The sequence below is a fragment of the Tachyglossus aculeatus genome, chromosome 2 (genome assembly GCF_015852505.1).
Source record: "Tachyglossus aculeatus isolate mTacAcu1 chromosome 2, mTacAcu1.pri, whole genome shotgun sequence".
In the NCBI taxonomy this organism is placed as follows: Eukaryota; Metazoa; Chordata; class Mammalia; order Monotremata; family Tachyglossidae; genus Tachyglossus; species Tachyglossus aculeatus.
The window spans coordinates 23,644,353-23,663,011 of NC_052067.1; the positions used below are offsets into that span (position 1 = coordinate 23,644,353).

The following is an 18,659-nucleotide window of genomic DNA, read 5'->3' on the forward strand; positions in this document are numbered from 1 at the left end:
ACCCAGACTAGCCACGCTCTGCAGTTAGAAATATTCCATCCATATATTGGCTGGCAATATCTCAAAGTTATAATAATTTCAGGGACTTCAGTAGTGCACAGACCAGGCCTGGATTGGTAAAATGAACAAATTATTTGGGGATTCACCCCCTACCAATGAAAGAGCCCGCTCTCTAGGTCCTTCAAAACTCAAAAGCTAAATGTAACCCTAAAGAGAGCTGAAATGGGTTAGTGGGTGAGGGATTGCTACTCCACACCCTCCTGTTCAAGGTCCCCAAATCTAAACATTTCCATAGAGAGATGCAGAGGGAAAGTGTAGTAAGTTTAGTAAGTTTTGAAAGTGCTTAGTACAGTGCTCTGCACACAGTAAGCGCTCAATAAATACGACTGATTGATTGATTGATTGATTTTCCAGCTGTTTGCCATCCAGATTTGTCTTGCCCAAGGTCACTCTGGAGATGCGGTGGAGCTGGGATTAGACATGTCCTCTGACTCTGGCCCGTGCTCTTTCCACTAGTCCATGCTGCTTTTCCCAGATAATATTCTTTACACCTATAAATGTATGAAAACTATGAAGGAAAGTAAGTTTCCAAGGTGATGATAGCATACACATACTATTTTAATCAGTCCAATTGCTACATGGATAAGGAGAATTGTATAATAATGAACAATTGTGGTATTTGTTAAGCACCTACTATGTGTTGGGCACAGGCTGGGGTGGATGCAAACAAATCAGGTGTATAGGATCTTTCCTTCTAGGGCAACTGACTTTTTTTTCCCCTCCATTCATCAGCCAGAGTACACGAATGTTTGCTTTTGGTACATTCCACCAAGCTTGAGAAATATGGAGGAAGGTCCCAAGTTCTGGGAGAAACTTAATCTGGTGAGTAAACGACTAATTTATATTCATTAGTGCAGCTGAGAACATAAATGCCAATTCTGCAACGAACACTTAACTGGGATTTTGGCTTTGATAGTGACAACAGGATGCTTAGGAGAACTGTGTAATGGTTGCTCTCCTTGAAATCTACCCAAGAGTTGTTGCAGCTAACATTCCTAATTTTTCCCCTCTTTCGCCAACTACTAAATATTAGTTAAGCATCATGGACTGCTGTTCTGTGAACTTACCCAAACTCCTCTTGAATGTACTAATTTCTGTCTGCACAACATCCTATAGTAAATAATTCTAAGTGCTCATCACCCAGGAGGGGAAGAAAAGTTTTCTTTTTTGGTTGTTTGAAGCTTCCTATTTTCAGCCTTCAGCACCCCCTCGTCTTGATAGTGTGAGATTTGGTGAGCAACAATTGTATGTTCACATTGTAGATTTCAGTTCAAGTCCCGTGTCGTTCTGCATCTTTCCAGTCATAAGCTTTTCAGCTTATGGTCAGAAGGGAAATTACCCCAACCTGTGCCAGTCGGTCATTTACTTTGAGCATCCTTAGTGCGGAGTGCACTGTAAAAGGCCCTGGAAAAGATACAAAGCACATGTAGAAGACCCGTCAGTTCTTGAGGAGTTTGCGATCTAAGTGCTAGGAAAGGTGATGTTATTTTCAGGAGCAATAAACCATGAGAAAGCTTATAGAAATGCACAGAGAGTATAGGAAGCATATAAGGAATATCCACCACAATCTCCCACCCACGGACTATATTTTAATGCTTTGACGTCATTCGGATTTTCAAATTGTATTACATTATTTTGGCATGTCTAATTGGAGTGTCTTTCCGTTTCATGTATTAGATGCAAGGCAGAATGTAAGTATTCAACTTACTATATAAAACTATATAGCAGATGGCAAAGCTCAAAGAAGATGAACGGTATTTTCAGCTTCTGTTTCTAGACAAAGGATTCATTACGTATTTCAGACACTTAACACTGTCCTTGGGACTCCTCTTGCATTATTTGTCGGTAATGCAGGCAGGGAAGTGCTTAAGAATACATTTTTGATGTTAAGCAGTCCATTTAAACAAAAAGGGATGATAGCATGTGAGAATTTAATGGTAGGTTTTTTGCTAACGTTTTCCACTCTGTAACGTTACTGACATTTTGGGGAAAAGTATAAATGCTCTAAGCAAAGGATCAGCTGTATTAAAGAGGTATCTGTTGTTCAGATTAATTAGAAAAGCAATGGAGATTTTGTTGTTGTTGTGTTTCTTGGTCTGCATGGAAGTGAGCCAAAACAAATACAGCTACTTATTTAGTTAATGCGGGGGTGATTTTTAAACTTGCTTTTCCTTTACGTTGGTCTTAATATTTTAACTGTTCACAGAAACTTGCAATTAGAGTTTGTATAAATTCAAGTCCAAGCACAACCTGAAAATTTCTACACTGGATAACAGTGCTCAGTTCATAATAAGATTTTCTTCATCTAGGTTCTGAAGATCTGCTTTGTAATTATTTGGAAAGGGTAATGATTCTCACATGATAAAGAGGCATTCCTCTGATTTAATCTATTTGGCTCTACTGAGGATAAATCAAAATTATCCATCCTTTGGGAATGCTTTCCTGTGATTGAAACTGGAGTAGTAGTAATAATATTTATTAAGCATTTACTCTGTGTAAAGCCCTGTGCTGAGCACTAAGAAAGAGTATAAAAGTTGGAATTAGACACAGACCCTGCCCCTCAAGGGGCTCACAATCTATATTCCCCACAACTGTCACCCCCATAACATTAGATATGGTGTTTATCAAGCATTTACTGTGTGACGAGCCCTGTATTGGATTATAAAATAGGTTGGGCACAGTTCTGGTCCCATATGGTGCTCACAGTCTGAGTGAGCAGGTATCGTATAAGAGAAGCAGCATGATTTAGTGGAAAGAGCATGTGCTTGGGAGTCAGAGGTCGTGGGTTCTAATTCCAGCTCCACCATTCATTCATTCATTCAATTGTATTTATTGAGCACTTACTGTGTGCAGAGCACTGTACTAAGCATTTGGGAAGTACAAGTTGGCAACATATAGAGACGGTCCCTACCCAACAGTGGGCTCACAGTCTAGAAGGGGGAGACAGAGCACAAAACAAAGCATATTAAAAAAATAAAATAAATAGAATAAATATGCACAAATAAAATAAATGAATAAATAGAGTAATAAATGCATACAAACATATATATATATACAGGTGCTGTGGGGAGGGGAAGGAGGTAAGGTGGGGGGGGATGGGGAGGGGGAGGACGGGGAGAGGAAGGAGGGTGCTCAGTCTGGGAAGGCCTCCTGGAGGAGGTGAGCTCTCAGTAGGGCTTTGAAGGGAGGAATAGAGCTAGCTTGGCGGATGTGTGGAGGGGGGGCATTCCAAACCAGGGGTAGGACGTGAGCCGGGGGTCGATGGCGGGACAGGCGAGAACGAGGCACAGTGAGGAGATTAGCGGCAGAGGAGCGGAGGGTGCAGGGTGGGCTGTAGAAGGAGAGAAGGGAGGTGAGGTAGGAGGGGGCGAGGTGATGGACAGCCTTGAAGCCGAGGGTAGCTTTCTGTTTCTCTATAATAATGGGGATATCTCTACCAGAGGCTTCTGGAGTTCAGGTGATTTTTCTGTTTGGTCTTGCCCTATTGAAAGTATCTTAACACATTTGTCATTTGTTCATTTTGTCTTTCAGTGCAATTTGCATGTTTTTGATGTACAGTATTTTTTTTCTGCCATACTGGAATAATATGTACAAATTATAAGTTGATGACTACTGAAATACTCTTGGAATTTATTTTAGGATTTAGCTGAGCAGGAGAATCATAATGAATAAGTAAACCTAAAATGGCTTTGGTATGCTGATTCTGACTGACTTCCCTCAATAACTTAGAACCCAGAGCCAAGGCACCCAAATTTTCCCCAGGCCTGGGTTATTCCTTGGCTCTAAATTTGGAGCTTGGAAAGGGGCTTCAATTCTTTCAGGGGCTATTTGGTTGCCATTTAGTTTACTACAATGAAAGTACACTAAATTGTCTCTCTTGTAAGAAAAAACACAATTTTTAATGAGAAAATCATGCTAAGACCAAAAAGAAACCCACATAAAAAACTTGTGAAGTCATTGCTGGAAGTCACTACAGGCTACCAGAAATCTTGTGGAGACCTATTGAGTTGCCAGACCATTTCTCTTTGAACAACAGCTAAAATTCTTCCCTGGAACAAATGATCAAAAAATGATTTTGTGGCCTGGTAGGAGTTTGAAGACAAGAGGAAGGAGAATTGTGAGAAGTTGAGGAAAAAAAGGAGTGGAGTGAAAAGATAAGGCAGTAAAGGTTGTGACAACAAAAACTATTATTAGCCCGGTCAAATGCAAAAGATCTTTTATTCTGTTGGCATTTTTTGATTGGATCTGTATTATTCCAGTGAAATTTGCCTTTTTGAATTACCATGGTTTGTGATTTCTTACTTAAACATGTTCTCTCTGTTCACATATAGAAAAATGTTCTGCCTTTTGTGCTGACGTGCAGATTTGTGACTAATGCTAGTCATTTATAAAAGTGAGCCCTTTTCACTGCGACAGTGGGAGAAGAATAAATCTTTTAGAAGCGATGATAGGTTTGTTGTTTTATTATATTCAGTAATATAACTTGAACTGATAGTCTAAATACCTTTAGTAAAAATTTAGTGTTGTTCGTGAAAGGTGGCCGATTAATAACCCCAGCGACAGAAGCAGCAGAATCTGGGAAGAGTTCAAGCGCACCAACGCAAGCCCTATCTGCTCCTCCTTAATAAGCTCCGCTTTAGGCTTTGGGCATCTTGTCTTGTCTTATGCCATCGAGTCGTCTCCGACCCATAGACACATCTCTCTCAGAACGCCTCACCTCCATCTGTAGTTGTTCTGATTGTGGATCCATAGAGTTTTCTTGGTAAAAATCCAGAAGTGGTTTACCATTGCCTCCTTCCGCGCAGTCAATTTGAGTCTCTGCTCTCAACTCTCTCTCATGCTGCTGCTGCCCAGCAAGGGTGAGCTTTAATATCCATGCCTAGTCCCAAGACCTACGTGTTCGTATCCTCTCTGAAATGGGCTGTGCTAGTCGTTACTGTTTGAAATGGAAGCCATGTGACTTCCTCCTTTCGTTGTCTTCTCTTGTCAAAAAGAAGAAAAGCAGCCTGACCTATGGGAATAAACACAGGCCTGAGAGCCCGAGGACCTGGCTTCTATTCCCAGCTCTGCCAAATTGCTTGCTGTGTGACCTTGGGCAAGTCACTTCACTTCCTCTATGCCACAGTTTCCTCAACTGCAAAATGGGGATTAAATACCTGTTCTCCCTCCTACTTAGACGGTGAGCTCAATGTGGGACAGGGACTCTGTTGGACCTGCAAAGGTTTTTTTATGTAGAGAATCCATCAATGGCTGAAATTAGCCCATCATAATCCTGATTCTGAGCCCTAGCCATGAGGTGGTGAGCTTGATATTCTTTTTTGTTTAATGGTACTATTTGTCAAGCACAAATCTAAGTGCTGGGGTAGATAGAAGTTAATCAGGTCAGGCACAGTCCCTGTCACACATGGGGCTTACAGTCTAAGTAGGAGGGAGAACAGGTATTGAATCCCCATTTATAGTTGAGGAAACAGAGGCATGGAGAAATTAAGAGACTTGCCCAAGGTCACACAACAGCAGCAAGTGGTGGAGCTATGAATAGAACCCAATCCTCTGGCTCCTAGGCCTTTGCTCTATCCAATAGACCACACTGCTTCTCAGGTACGATCTTTGCCACATACATTAGCTAACTTTTTTCAGGATTCCTTCTGGACTTGTCCACCTCATGGAATGCCCAACATGTTTCTTTTCTCAGAATTCCTTGCCTTTTATGGCATAACCCCAGCAGTTATTCATTCATTCAATCGTATTTATTGAGCACTTACTGTGTGCAGAGCACTATACTAAGCACTTGGGAAGTACAAGTTGGCAACATATAGAGCCGGTCCCTACCCAGCAGTGGGTTCACAGTCTAGAAGGGGGAGACAGACAACAAAACAAGACATGTAGACAGTTGTCGAAACCATTAGAATAAATAGAATCATAGCTATATGCGCATCATTAATAAGATAGAGTAGTAAATATGTACAAGTAAAATAAATAGAGTAATAAATATGTACAAATATAGACAAGTGCTGTGGGGAGGGGAAGGAGGTAGGGCAGAAGGAGGGGGAGATGGGGAGGAGGAGAGGAAGAAGGGGGCTCTGTCTGGGAAGACCTCCTGGAGGAGGTGAGCTCTCAGTAGGTTTTTGAAGGGAGGAAGAGAGCTAGTTTGGTGGATGTGTGGAGGGAGGGCATTCCAGGCCAGGGGAAGGATGTGGGCAAAGGGTCAACGGCGGGACAGGTGAGAACGAAGCACAGTGAGGAGGTTAGCGGCAGAGGAGAGGAGGGTGTGGGCTGGGCTGTAGAAGGAGAGAAGGGAGGTGAGGTAGGAGGGGGGCGAGGTGATGGAGAGCCTTGAAGCCAAGAGTGAGGAATTTTTGCTTGATTCATAGGTTGACAGTTATCCCTTACTTCTAGAACTTGGTTTAAAACCCGGGTCTCCTGATTCCCAGACCTATGCTTTTTCCACTGGGCCTGCAGTAGGACTAATATTTTTAACACTGAATAAGAGCAGCTACAGGTGGTGAAGTTTCCCTTTGAATGATTGTGTGGTTTAAAAGACCAGTGTGGGCTCCAGAGTTTGAGCCGCACTGGGCACACAAAATGGTTGTCATCCTCAGTTAATATTATTGTATTTAATTTTTGTAGTGTCTTGCACTGTTTTTCTCATTTCATTCATTCATTCATTCATTCATTCGTATTTATTGAGCGCTTACTGTGTGCAGAGCACTGTACTAAGCGCTTGGAAATACAAGTTGGCAACATATAGAGTCGGTCCCTACCCAGGAACGGGCTCACATGTCTCTCTTTGCATATGAACTTTTTCTCTGAGAGCCAATCCCTTTTTGTGCCATGGAAATCTACTCTCAGCAACTGACTTCCAGGTTTCATCTGGATGCAACATTGTATGAGAAAAACAGTGTTGTCTAGTGGATAGCGTATGGGCCCGGGGGTCAGAAGGACCTGGGTTCTAATCCCAGCTCAGCCACTTGTCTGCTTTGTGACCTTGGGAAAGTCACTTTACAGCTCGGTGCCTCAGTTACCTCATCTGTAAATTGAGGTTTGGTAATATGAGCCTCAAGTGGGACCCGGATTGTGTCCAACCTGATTAGCTTATATAATAATAATGATGATGATGGCATTTATTAAGCACTTACTATGTGCAAAGCACTGTTCTAAGCACTGGGGAGGTTACAAGGTGATCAGGTTGTCCCACGGGGGACTCACAGTCTTAATCCCCATTTTACAGATGAGGGAACTGAGGCCCAGAGAAGTTAAGTGACTTGCCCAAAGTCACACAGCTGACAATTGTCGGAACCGGGATTTGAACCCATAACCTCTGACTCCAAAGCCTGTGCCTTTTCCACTGAGCCACGCTGCTTCTCTATATCTACCTCAGTGCTTAGGGCAGTGCCTGACACATAGTAAAAATGATTAAAAGACCCCATAAAGGTTTGTTTTGTCATTTCTTAAAACACTTCTTATGCCCCCCTTGCCTTCAGTTTCCCAATTTCCCAAATCTCACCACCATAGAGAAGGCTGGACAACACTGCAGCTTTGTAGGTGGTTAGTTTTGTCTGGAGCCTGATTTCATCCTAGCATTACACTCTGTTTGATTGTCTCCCAAAGGATGTGCTGGCTTTTTAAATTCTGTTTTCTATTTCCTTGCGTATCATTGCATCATTGGTCAGTGTGCTGTCTAGGTAACAGAATTCTGTTACAGCTTTTTTTTAAAAATCACTGTAATGGATACAATAATTCTGAGTTATGTGCATAGCTTTGTGATGCATGCAGATACCACCTCTTTTTTCATTAGACTTACCATCAGCCCCGATCATCTGGCTGATTTAAGTGAGGCAGTTTACAGTCCATTGTACATCTTCTTGGGTGTGGACTTTTGGGCACAATTGTCTGCATACAGTTAATATTGAAGGATTGTTTTCAGACCTTTGGATGATGCTTGAAGACTGTTGAGATGGAAGAATTTTCTCAAAGTACTAAAACCTAATCTAAACCTCCATCCAGGTCTCTCTGCATCCAGAATCACTGCGCAGAACAAGTCAAAGAGGACCAGACCCTCTACACAAGCCTGCTGTATTCCATTTAGTAATGGAAATTACCTCTGTAAGCATTCCAGCTCTGCTGTGCACCAGCTGTGTGACCTTGGGCAAGTCACTTAGTTTCTCTGTCTCTCAGTTCCCTCATCTGTAAAATGGGGATTCATTACCTGTTCTCCCTCCTGCTTAGACTGTGAGCCCCATGTGGGACTTCAGCATCTTTCATCTACACAAGTGATTAGGACAGTGCTTGGCATATAATGCGTGTTTAATAACTACAAATGCAATATTCATTCATTCAATCATATTTATTGAGCGCTTACTGTGTGCAGAGCACTGTACTAAGCACTTGGGAAGTACAAGTCGGCAACATATAAGCGCTTAGTACGGTGCTCTGCACACAGTAAGCGCTCAATAAATATGATTGAATGAATATAGAGACGGTCCCTACCCAGCAACAGGCTCACAGTCTAGAAGGGGGAGACAGACAACAAAACAAAACATTTAATATAAAAACTGTGTAAGTTTCCCAGTCACACTTGTTCTTTTGGCCATTAAAACTTAGAGCCCAATAGACAGAATTGTTTTTCTTGGCATAAATTGAAGCCCCAGTGGGTAAGACAAGTATTGAGAGGGAAAGGGATTAGCTTTGTCTCTTTTGCCACCATCATATTACCCTCAACCGTGCATCGTGTTTTGCTGGGGGCCACGCTTCCAATTGAAGTTAGGATTCCTGCTCTTTTGGCCTTGCATATGCTTTCAAAATGGAAGGAAACCTATTGGGAGCGGGAAAGCTATGAAGCAAACAATCAAAACACTGCCGTTGCCTTGGGTTTTTTTGCTGTTTTTCAAAATGAGAGACGTCACCTTTATCCTGCAGGATGGATGCTTTTACTTTGTCTTTTTAACTTGGTGCCTTTCCTAGTGCCTTCCGTGCCCCCTTGTGGTATATTTTCTTCTTCTTTTAAATCCACGTAAACTGACTTGTCTTCAACATTAATAAGAAATCTGTCACTGAGTCCATATAAAAACCTCAGTGGTACTGGAGATTTTAAAAAGGCTTCCAGGTAAGGAAGAATCCTTTAGAGAGGAGTATCCTAAGTGCTAACATTTCACGTAAGCGACTCGCAACCTCCCTTTAGATGACACAAATTAAACCTTGTTTGAGACTTGATGTTTGGCTATAAGAAGAAAGGCAGGTCAACTAACGAAGGCTGAATTCTCATCTCCCTCTGAGCCTCAGCGCAACTCTTCTTCAACCACGTGTTGCTAATCAAAGCGTGTAAAGCCCTACTTCATAGAGAGGATTCTAGCTGTATGGCAGTAAAGAGAGAGATGTCAATATAATCCATGAAGACGAAAGGAAACATCTTTAAAAGGCTAATCCCACAACAACTGAGAGAGAAGAGGAATGCTTCTCATGAAATTAAAATAGATGTGCTGTTTTTTAGTATCTCATTTCGTAACTTTGTATGGTTAGTGTATTTGTAGGAATGTATTTTAACAGGCTTTTGTAAGTGATTTGTTGTGATGTGAGCCCGTTGTTGGGTAGGGACCGTCTCTATATGTTGCCAACTTGTACTTCTCAAGCACTTAGTACAGTGCTCTGCACACAGTAAGCTCTCAGTAAATACAATTGAATGAATTAATGATGTTATAGTATACTATATATTGAAAGCAATCATATACTTTTAGAAACAAGGGTGTATGTTTGTAATGAGTCAGCTTTGGTGCTACTGAGCCTCTTTTTTGTTTTTGTTGTCTGTCTCCCCCTTCTAGACTGTGAGCCCATTGTTGGGTAGGGACCATCTCTATATGTTGCCGACTTGTACTCCTTAAGGGCTTAGTACAGTGCTCTGCACACAGTAAGTGCTCAATAAATATGATTGAATGAATGAATGAGTAATTAAATCATCATCATCATCATCAATCGTATTTACTGAGCGCTTACTGTGTGCAGAGCACTGTACTAAGCGCTTGGGAAGTACAAATAGGCAACATATAGAGACAGTCCCTACCCAAGAGTGGGCTCACAGTCTAAAAGGGGGAGACAAAACCAAACATACTACAAAATAAAATAGAATAGATATGTACAAGTAAAATAAATAAATAAATAAATAGAGTAATAAATATGTACAAACATATATACATATATACAGGTGCTGTGGGGAAGGGAAGGAGGTAAGATGGAGGGGATGGAGAGGGGGACAAGGGGGAGAGGAAGGAAGGGGCTCAGTCTGGGAAGGCCTCCTGGAGGAGGTGAGCTCTCAGTAGGGCCTTGAAGGGAGGAAGAGAGCTAGCTTGGCAGATGGGCAGAGGGAGGGCATTCCAGGCCCGGGGGATGACGTGGGCTGGGGGTTGATGGCGGGACAGGCGAGAACGAGGTACGGTGAGGAGATTAGCAGCAGAGGAACGGAGGGTACGGGGTGGGCTGTAGAAGGAGAGAAGGGAGGTGAGGCAGGAGGGGGCGAGGTGATGGACAGCCTTGAAGCCCAGGGTGAGGAGTTTCTGCCTGATGCGCAGATTAATTGGTAGCCACTGGAGATAAATATAGGTTCTAATCCTGGCTCTGCCACTTATCTGCTGTGTGACCTTGGGCAAACCACTTAACTTCTCTGTACCTGTTACCTCATCTGTAAAATGGAGATTAGAAGTGTGAGGCCCATATGGGACAATCTGATTACCCTGTGTCTACCCCAGCGCTTAGAACAGTGCTTGGCACATAATAAGTGCTTAACAAATACAATAATAATAATTATTATTAAATCCAGGAGCAGATTTTTTTGAGGTAAAGATGGACAGTTTTTAGCAATCTGAACTCCAATATGTAAAAAAATTGATTTTAAGTTTTTGGTATGAAGTTTAGCATGCTATTAGACAGCACTAATTGCTTTACTTCAGTAGGCAAGAGATCTCAAGTTGCATTTTAGAAAATTGTCGTAGAGTATAAAATTAACTGTAATCTATTTGCATTTGAAGATTAGAAATCCATGAAAGAACTTTTGGTGTTTAGTGCACAGTTTCAAAGATCTAGAATTAAGGTTCTATTGGAAAAAAATGTATGAGTTTTAAGGAATAAATCTGTGGAACAGTCACATACATAGAGAGGACCGTCAAGGCTAAAATCAGCTGTTCCCTTTGTTCAAGAAATATATTAGTTTGAATGATTTTTGAAAGCTAGAAGTTATTCTGCTTGAAAAATGCAAAAATCAGGAGAGTAAGGGTAATGAAAATTCATTCATTCATTCATTCAATCATATTTATTGAGCACTTACTGTGTGCAGAGCACTGTACTAAGTGCTTGGGAAGTACAAGTTGGCAACATATAGAGATGGTCCCTACCCAACAGTGGGCTCACAGTCTAGAAGGGGGAGACAGACAACAAAACAAAACATATTAACAAAATAAAATAAGTAGAATAAATATGTACAAGTAAAATAAATAAATAAATAGGGTAATAAATACATACAAACATATATACAGGTGCTGTGGGGAAGGGAAGGAGGTAAGGCGGGAGGGGGATGGAGAAGGGGAGGACGGGGAGAGGAAGGAGGGGGCTCAGTCTGGGAAGGCATCCTGGAGGAGGTGAGCTGTCAGTAGGGCCTTGAAGGGAGGAAGAGAGTTAGCTTGGCGGATGTGGGGAGGGAGGGCATTCCAGGCCAGGGGGATGACATGGGCTGGGGTTAGACGGCGGGACAGGCGAGAACAAGGCACGGTGAGGAGATTAGTGGCAGAGGAGTGGAGGGTGTGGGCTGGGCTGGACAAGGAGAGAAGGGAGGTGAGGTAGAAGGGGGCGAGGTGATGGACAGCCTTGAAGCCCAGGGTGAGGAGTTTTTGTCTGATGTGTAGGTTGATTGGTAGCCACTGGAGATTTTTGAGGAGGGGAGTAACATGCCCAGAGCATTTCTGGACAAAGACAATCTGGGCAGCAGTGTGAAGTATGGATTGAAGTGGGGAGAGACAGGGGGATGGGAGATCGGAGAGGAGGGTGATACAGTAATCCAGATGGGATAGGATGAGAGCTTGAACGAGCAGGGTAGCAGTTTGGATGGAGAGGAAAGGGTGGATCTTGGCAATGTCGTGGAGGTGAGACCGGCAGGTTTTGGTGACGGCTTGGATGTGAGGGGTGAATGAGAGAGCGGAGTCGAGGATGACACCAGGTTTGCGAGCTAGTGAGACGGGAATGATGGTAGTGCCGTCAACAGTGATGGGAAAATCAGGGAGAGGGCAGGGTTTGGGAGGGAAGACAAGGAGTTCAGTCTTGGACATTTTGAGTTTTAGGTGGCGGGCAGACATCCAGATGGAGATGTCCTGAAGGCAGGAGGAGATGCGAGCCTGGAGGGAGGGAGAGAGAGCAGGAGCAGAAATGTAGATTTGGGTGTCATCAGCGTAGAGATGATAGTTGAAGCTGTGGGAGCAAATGAGGTCACCAAGGGAGTGAGCGTAGATTGAGAACAGAAGGGGACCAAGAACTGACCCTTGAGGAACCCCTACAGTAAGGGGATGGGAGGGGGAGGAGGAGCCTGTAAAAGAGACTGAGAATGAACGACCGGAGAGATAAGAGGAGAACCAGGAGAGGACAGAGTCTGTGAAGCCACGGTTGGATAGACACAGAGTGGACTCTATATTAGAGGAGCAGTGAGGCCTAGTGGATAAAGTGTGGGTCTGGGAATCAGGACGTGGTTTCCAATCTGGCTCCACCACATGTCTGCTTGTGACATTGGGCAAGTCACTCTAACTTGTCTGGGCTTCAGTTACCTCATATGTAAAATGATCATGACTGTGAGCCCCATGTGGGATGGGGACTGGGTCCAGCCTAATTAACTTACACATATTTATTTTATTTTGTTAGTATGTTTGGTTTTGTTCTCTGTCTCCCCCTTTTAGACTGTGAGCCCACTGTTGGGTAGGGACTGTCTCTATATGTTGCCAACTTGTACCTCCCAAGTGCTTAGTACAGTGCTCTGCACACAGTAAGTGCTCAATAAATACGATTGATGATGATGATGATGATGATACCCCAGCACTTAGCACAGTGCATGACACATAGTAAGTACTTAACAAATAGTATTAAAAATGTGTTTGCATGTAAAATGAAGACCAGCAAAGGGTGTGTGTTATTTGCAGCAGTCACCCTACCGCTCTTGTTCAGAAAGGATGTCTGAGGCCTAGTAAATGTGACAAGTGGAGAATGGTAATGTACAGTATTAAGCAAAATTGTAGTTACATTTTGGAATTCCTTATAGTTAGCCATCTGTACACATTTCAGCCGTAAATCACTTTTGTGAAATATGAAACATCTGTAAATGTGGGTTTTTTTTTTAATTGGCAACTAAAACAGATCATTTAAGATCATTTTGGATACAGTATTTCACAAAAGCCTCATCGGTTGATTTTTTTGAGAAGAGAGATGATTGCCAAAAAAAAGATATTTTAGGCTTGTTTGAAAGATAGAATATATACTTAGCACGTTCTTCCTTTATTTTACTTTAGGGGACTATTTTAAGAACTGGGTGATTTTGATCTATTTTACGTATAAATGCAAACACTAAGGAATGCATTTGTCTAGTGTATTTAGGGTGGGGGTTTTTTGTTTCTTTTAATGGTATTTGTTAAGCTCTTACTATGTGCCGGGCACAGTCCGTGCCCCAAACAGAGCTGAAAGTCTTAATCCCCATTTTACAGATGGGGGAACTGAGGCACAGAGAAGTGAAGTGACTTGCCCAAGGCTACACAGCAGACAAATGGCAGGGTGTGAGATTACTATTTGCACTTAGTAAGCACTTAATAAATGCCATTATTATTATTATTATTATTATTAGAGCCTAAGTCCTCTGATTCCCAGGCCTGTGTTCTTTCTGCTAGGCCCCAAAAGTTTGACTTATAGTTTGTTTTCATGTCCAGTCTACTGAAAATGATTTTTCTCTTCCTTCTTAATGCACAACAGACTTAGTGTCCCTGAGTTTAGCAGCTGCATTACAGTCTGCAATTGTGAACACTAGCCATTTAAATATAACATTTGACACAGAAAAAGCACCTCAGAAGTCCTCTTACCCAATACCCACTTTTAAATACTTTACTATTTCACTAGAGTAAATCCACCCTTCAGATTTAGAAAACACAATCCTAAACCTTTAAGCTAATGGAAAATTTCTTTGTGTGCCAGGATGCCTGGGGTTTGGAGAAAATATTAGTAACCTCTTTTGTCAGTAATTCTCACATCTACTCAATAAGTATAGCCGTTGCGGTCTATCAGGTCGACAGTCCACTAAGTGACTATTTTCCACGTTAATTGCCACTGAGCTTTTTGGGGAAGCACTGATAGACTGTAGCCATATTCTCCTCTTTTCTTTGTGAAGAATGATATTTAGCATTAGAAGAGCAGCGTTTTGCCATTGCATGGTGTGAAATCTCAGTGCAGCCAGCCATATAAAACAATTAGAAAAACCTAAAAATTTGTAAAATGAATATAATTTGAATATTTATTATGATTCTTTGTATTGTCATTTTAAGCTCCATAAGAAGCTTAATTTTTCCTTTGCAAAGTGGATTTTATAGCACCTTTTTTTTTGTCATCTGCTTTAGGAATCACTGATTGGTAATTAGTCACAATCACTCTTCAGGTAATTTTGATTGTGTAAATGCATTGGTGTGTGGGGTTTTTTTGTATATGAACTGATTAAACCAGAAGCTAATGAAATCAAATATATTGTTCCAGATGAGAAAATTGGAAAGCCATGACAGTTATGTTTCAGGCTTACTCTAATTTGATTTTACTTCATTGGCTGCTTGTAGGACATCATTTATTATTAGACTGACATTAAAAGTCTGTAGCGCTTTACCAGTGACTTCAGCATCTTGCCAATGGAAAAAGATTGACAAGTTAAAATTGGAGGACACAGTCACTCCTGGAAAGGTTACCGTAATGGTAATTTCACAAATCAGTTTGCAGGAATTGAATGAGCCTGAAGAATGCATACAGAATCTAATGGGAAAATTGATATATTTAAGAGAAAGATGAGGATGGCTTCCCTCTGTGCATTTTATTTGCAGATAAAATTTTCTCACCTCATCAATAAATCGAAGGTATTTATGGAGCACTTACTGTGTGCAGGGCACCGTACTAAGCACTTGGGAGAGTACAACAGAGTTGGAAGACATGTTCCCTGCCCACAGCATGTTCAGAGTCAAGAGAGCTTACAAAGTCTTCAATGAATAGTTCCATCTCTCTAGTCTCTGAAAACTATTAGAAATACAGTGAGCTGGGGCATGGAGTGATTTGAGATTTTCCTCCCTTCTGGCTCCTTAATTCCTCCTGGGGTAGATACAAACACCCAAATGAGCCAAAGCCTAGAAACAGGATTGAAAATTTGGGCAAGTTTGTACAATCCTTAATTTGAGTAGTTGAGAATATTGTAATTACTTGGATCACCAGGTAACATTTCCTTTAATTCTTGCCTTTGCAGCAATTTTCCCTTTCTTGTCCAAACAAACAGCCCCAGTAAGATTTGTATTGTTTTTTAAACCTTCATTGATCAATCCTCTGATTTCCAGTTCTGCTAATTAATTTGGCACCACTGCCAAAGCCTGCTTTGCTGGTGGATGGCCCTGCTTTTAATTGGCTAACAGGAAAACGTTAGGCCTGTATCTTTAGTAATAGGATTGCTGTTGCATATCTGAGGAGAGATTTTATTTGAGATAGAGTTAATCTTCTTTTGAAAATTGAATTTGAAAGATTGTCAGACTTTTCCTAGGGATGATTCACCTAGTGTCTAACTCGCTGAAGTGAATATTATTCCACAGATAAAGAAACCTATCAAGGTTTCGATGTGGGAATGAGCACAGTTTGCTGTTTCTGTATCTTGTGCTGATTGGCAGTTGGCCAAACCATTTCTCCGAAGGAACAACTTTGAAGATGGTCCTTTTGGCATGCATTGACCTCCGTAAGACCTTTTCTAGACTGTAAGCTCATGGGCAGGGAACATGTCTACCAACTCTGTTATATTGTACTGTCCCAAGCGCTTAGTGCAGTGCTCTGCACAAAGTAAGCGATCAGTAAATGCTATTGATTAAGACCCTCACTTTGGGTCATGGACAACAGGGCTAGACTGTGAGCCCGTTGTTAGGTAGGGACCGTCTCTATATGTTGCCAACTTGTACTTCCCAAGCGCGCTTAGTACAGTGCTCTGCACACTGGAAACGCTTAATAAATACGATTGAATGAATGAATGAATTGAGTACCCACTGCCAAAACTGTACTAGGTTCTGTGAGGAATTAGTTACAAGGAAAAAAACCCAGAAGTGTCTGCTTTCAAGGCCCTCATTAACTGATGACATCTAAGACTCACTTCTTTCAGAGATCACGGCCTCTGTTGAGAAAGACCATGGGATAAATGAGGGACTGTAGTGTTGGTGGCAACTCCTGCTGCCACCATCACTGTGTTTCTAGACTTTCCAGACTTCCTGAGTACATACATTGGTAAGGAGACTCTGCAGGCCACGTGACTCCTTCATCTCTCCTGTGCGTCTAGTGTTCACCCCTAAACATTTTAGGGGTTAACATTTTAGGCCATTTTAGGACAGCATATTGCTAGGTAGCAGAAGTGTGAGGTCTTGCAATGCAGAAATTTGCCAGAACCTTAGTGGACTTTAATATGACCGTTATACATTTAGTTTAGGAAGCAAGGTCCCAGTCTGTAATTATAACTACCACTTCAGTGAAAATAAAGGTAATCCACTCATCATAAGAATGATTACAAGTAGAAAGGTGCCAGTCAATCCTTTGAATTTCTAGTACAGATCCCAGGGGGAAAACCATTTTTTCCTGCCAGGGAGCGCAGTTCATGTTTTAAGATACGGGAATGCTGGAATTATCTGTAAAATAACTGGCAAATGCTCTCTAACCACATACTTTTAAAATTCTCTTCTAGGAGGAATCTTAAAATTAGTATATTTGTATTTTTCTTTTTGAACAATTTTGGAGGGTCATTAGCGTTTGAACTGGTTGGGTTTATCATATGAATTTCTGCTGAAAACATTTTGCAAGCTATTTTCAAAGAACAGAAAACTAGCATTGTGAGAAATACCTATGCTCGGAAAATCTCCCTGAATCAGCCAGCATTGTTGGAGAAGCAAAACCACATCATTATAATTAGTGCTGAAATGGCACTAATGTAATGTGATTTCTGGTAGTTTTTCAAGAATTACCCATCACAACACTAATAGAGCACAGTTGAAAATAGTCTAAATGAGCTTATTAGGGAATTGTTATTCTTGCAAAGAAGAAAAAAAAATAGACTTCACAGTTCTGGTAACCCTCTCATGGCATGGAATTAAAATTCATTTGGAGAAAAACACGCTAGGTAATTACACCTTCTACACTTACTGGTTTATCTCTATTAAACATAGTCAGCATCTCATTGCTTAATTTGCTCTGTCAGCTATGTTGTTGTTTTTTTTTAACTGGAGCTCTCAGTTTAGATTTTATGTCTGCAGTATAATTTCACAGTGTTTTTTTTTACATTTTTTTTATTCTTGGCCCATTACAGTCAAATATTTTCCACTCCATGAAGCTTAAATATTTAGCTATTGTGGAAATTCTCTCCGCATCAACTGTCCATTTAGCTATGTCTGACTTCTAGGTTTTTATGACTCCAAAGTGTGTATCCTCCTTGCTTCCTTTTAAATTGTCAATTTATTGTCTTTCTGTTTTCCTTTGAATATAAATTTTTTTAATGTACATCATTTTTTTTTCAATCTCACGAATGAACCGCCAGGCACATTTTCTTAGTGAGAATTTGAAAGCGGGTCAACTTGACATCAATCTTAAAGAAGCCTACATCTTGTCTTTTCCGTACACCTTTTTGTTAGAAGGCGGTTTCGTCTCTCATCTGTGTAGCACTTTATTGGTGGCTTCTGATGAAAGGGGAAGAAAGATAAAATAACTTAGTGGACCCCAACCTCTGCTCTTTTGGGGTTTTTTTTGGAAGATATTGTGAATTATTGTTTAACCTAGGGAAGAGAGGCAGTAAGGATTGGTGGGGGGACAACTACCAAGTGGCACAGAAAGGCAGATATCTTGAAAGGGAGATTTCTGGGGTCACGTTCCAAGGTGAAACTCTACTGGGAGATTCAGTTGAATCTAATGGACAAGATCCAAGAATGGCTGTGACTTGCAAAATGGAGTCAACAAATAGAAGCCCCATGGAAAGAGCACCAGTTTAGGAGTCAGAGGATGTAGTTCTCATCCTAGCTCCACCATTTGCCTCCTGAGAGACGTTGGGCAAAGCACTTAATTTCCCTGAGCTTCAGGTTCCTCATCTGTAAAATGAAAATGAAATTTATGTTTTCTCTCCTTTTTAGATTGTGAGTCCCACGTGGGACAGGGATGGCATCTGACCTGATTGTTATATCTAGCCTCCCACTTACTCTATTGTTTGGCACATAGTGAGTGCTTAACAAATACCACTGTTGTTATTTTTATCATTATTAATAATAATAAAAATAGAAAAAAACTGGATTTTGATGGATTTAAGGAAGGGAAGTGGTTCTGTTTTCTTTCCC

General features: G+C 41.4%; 1 protein-coding gene across 1 annotated transcript in view; it reads left to right on the forward strand.

The window, feature by feature from the left end:
• The window catches only part of GADL1 (glutamate decarboxylase like 1), a 140,899-nt gene that overhangs the window by 77,026 nt on the left and 45,214 nt on the right, over positions 1-18,659 (forward strand). The window contains exon 14 of the mRNA XM_038772720.1: positions 793-882. Coding sequence (XP_038628648.1) covers positions 793-882 — 90 coding nt within the window. The remainder of the gene's footprint in view (positions 1-792; positions 883-18,659) is intronic.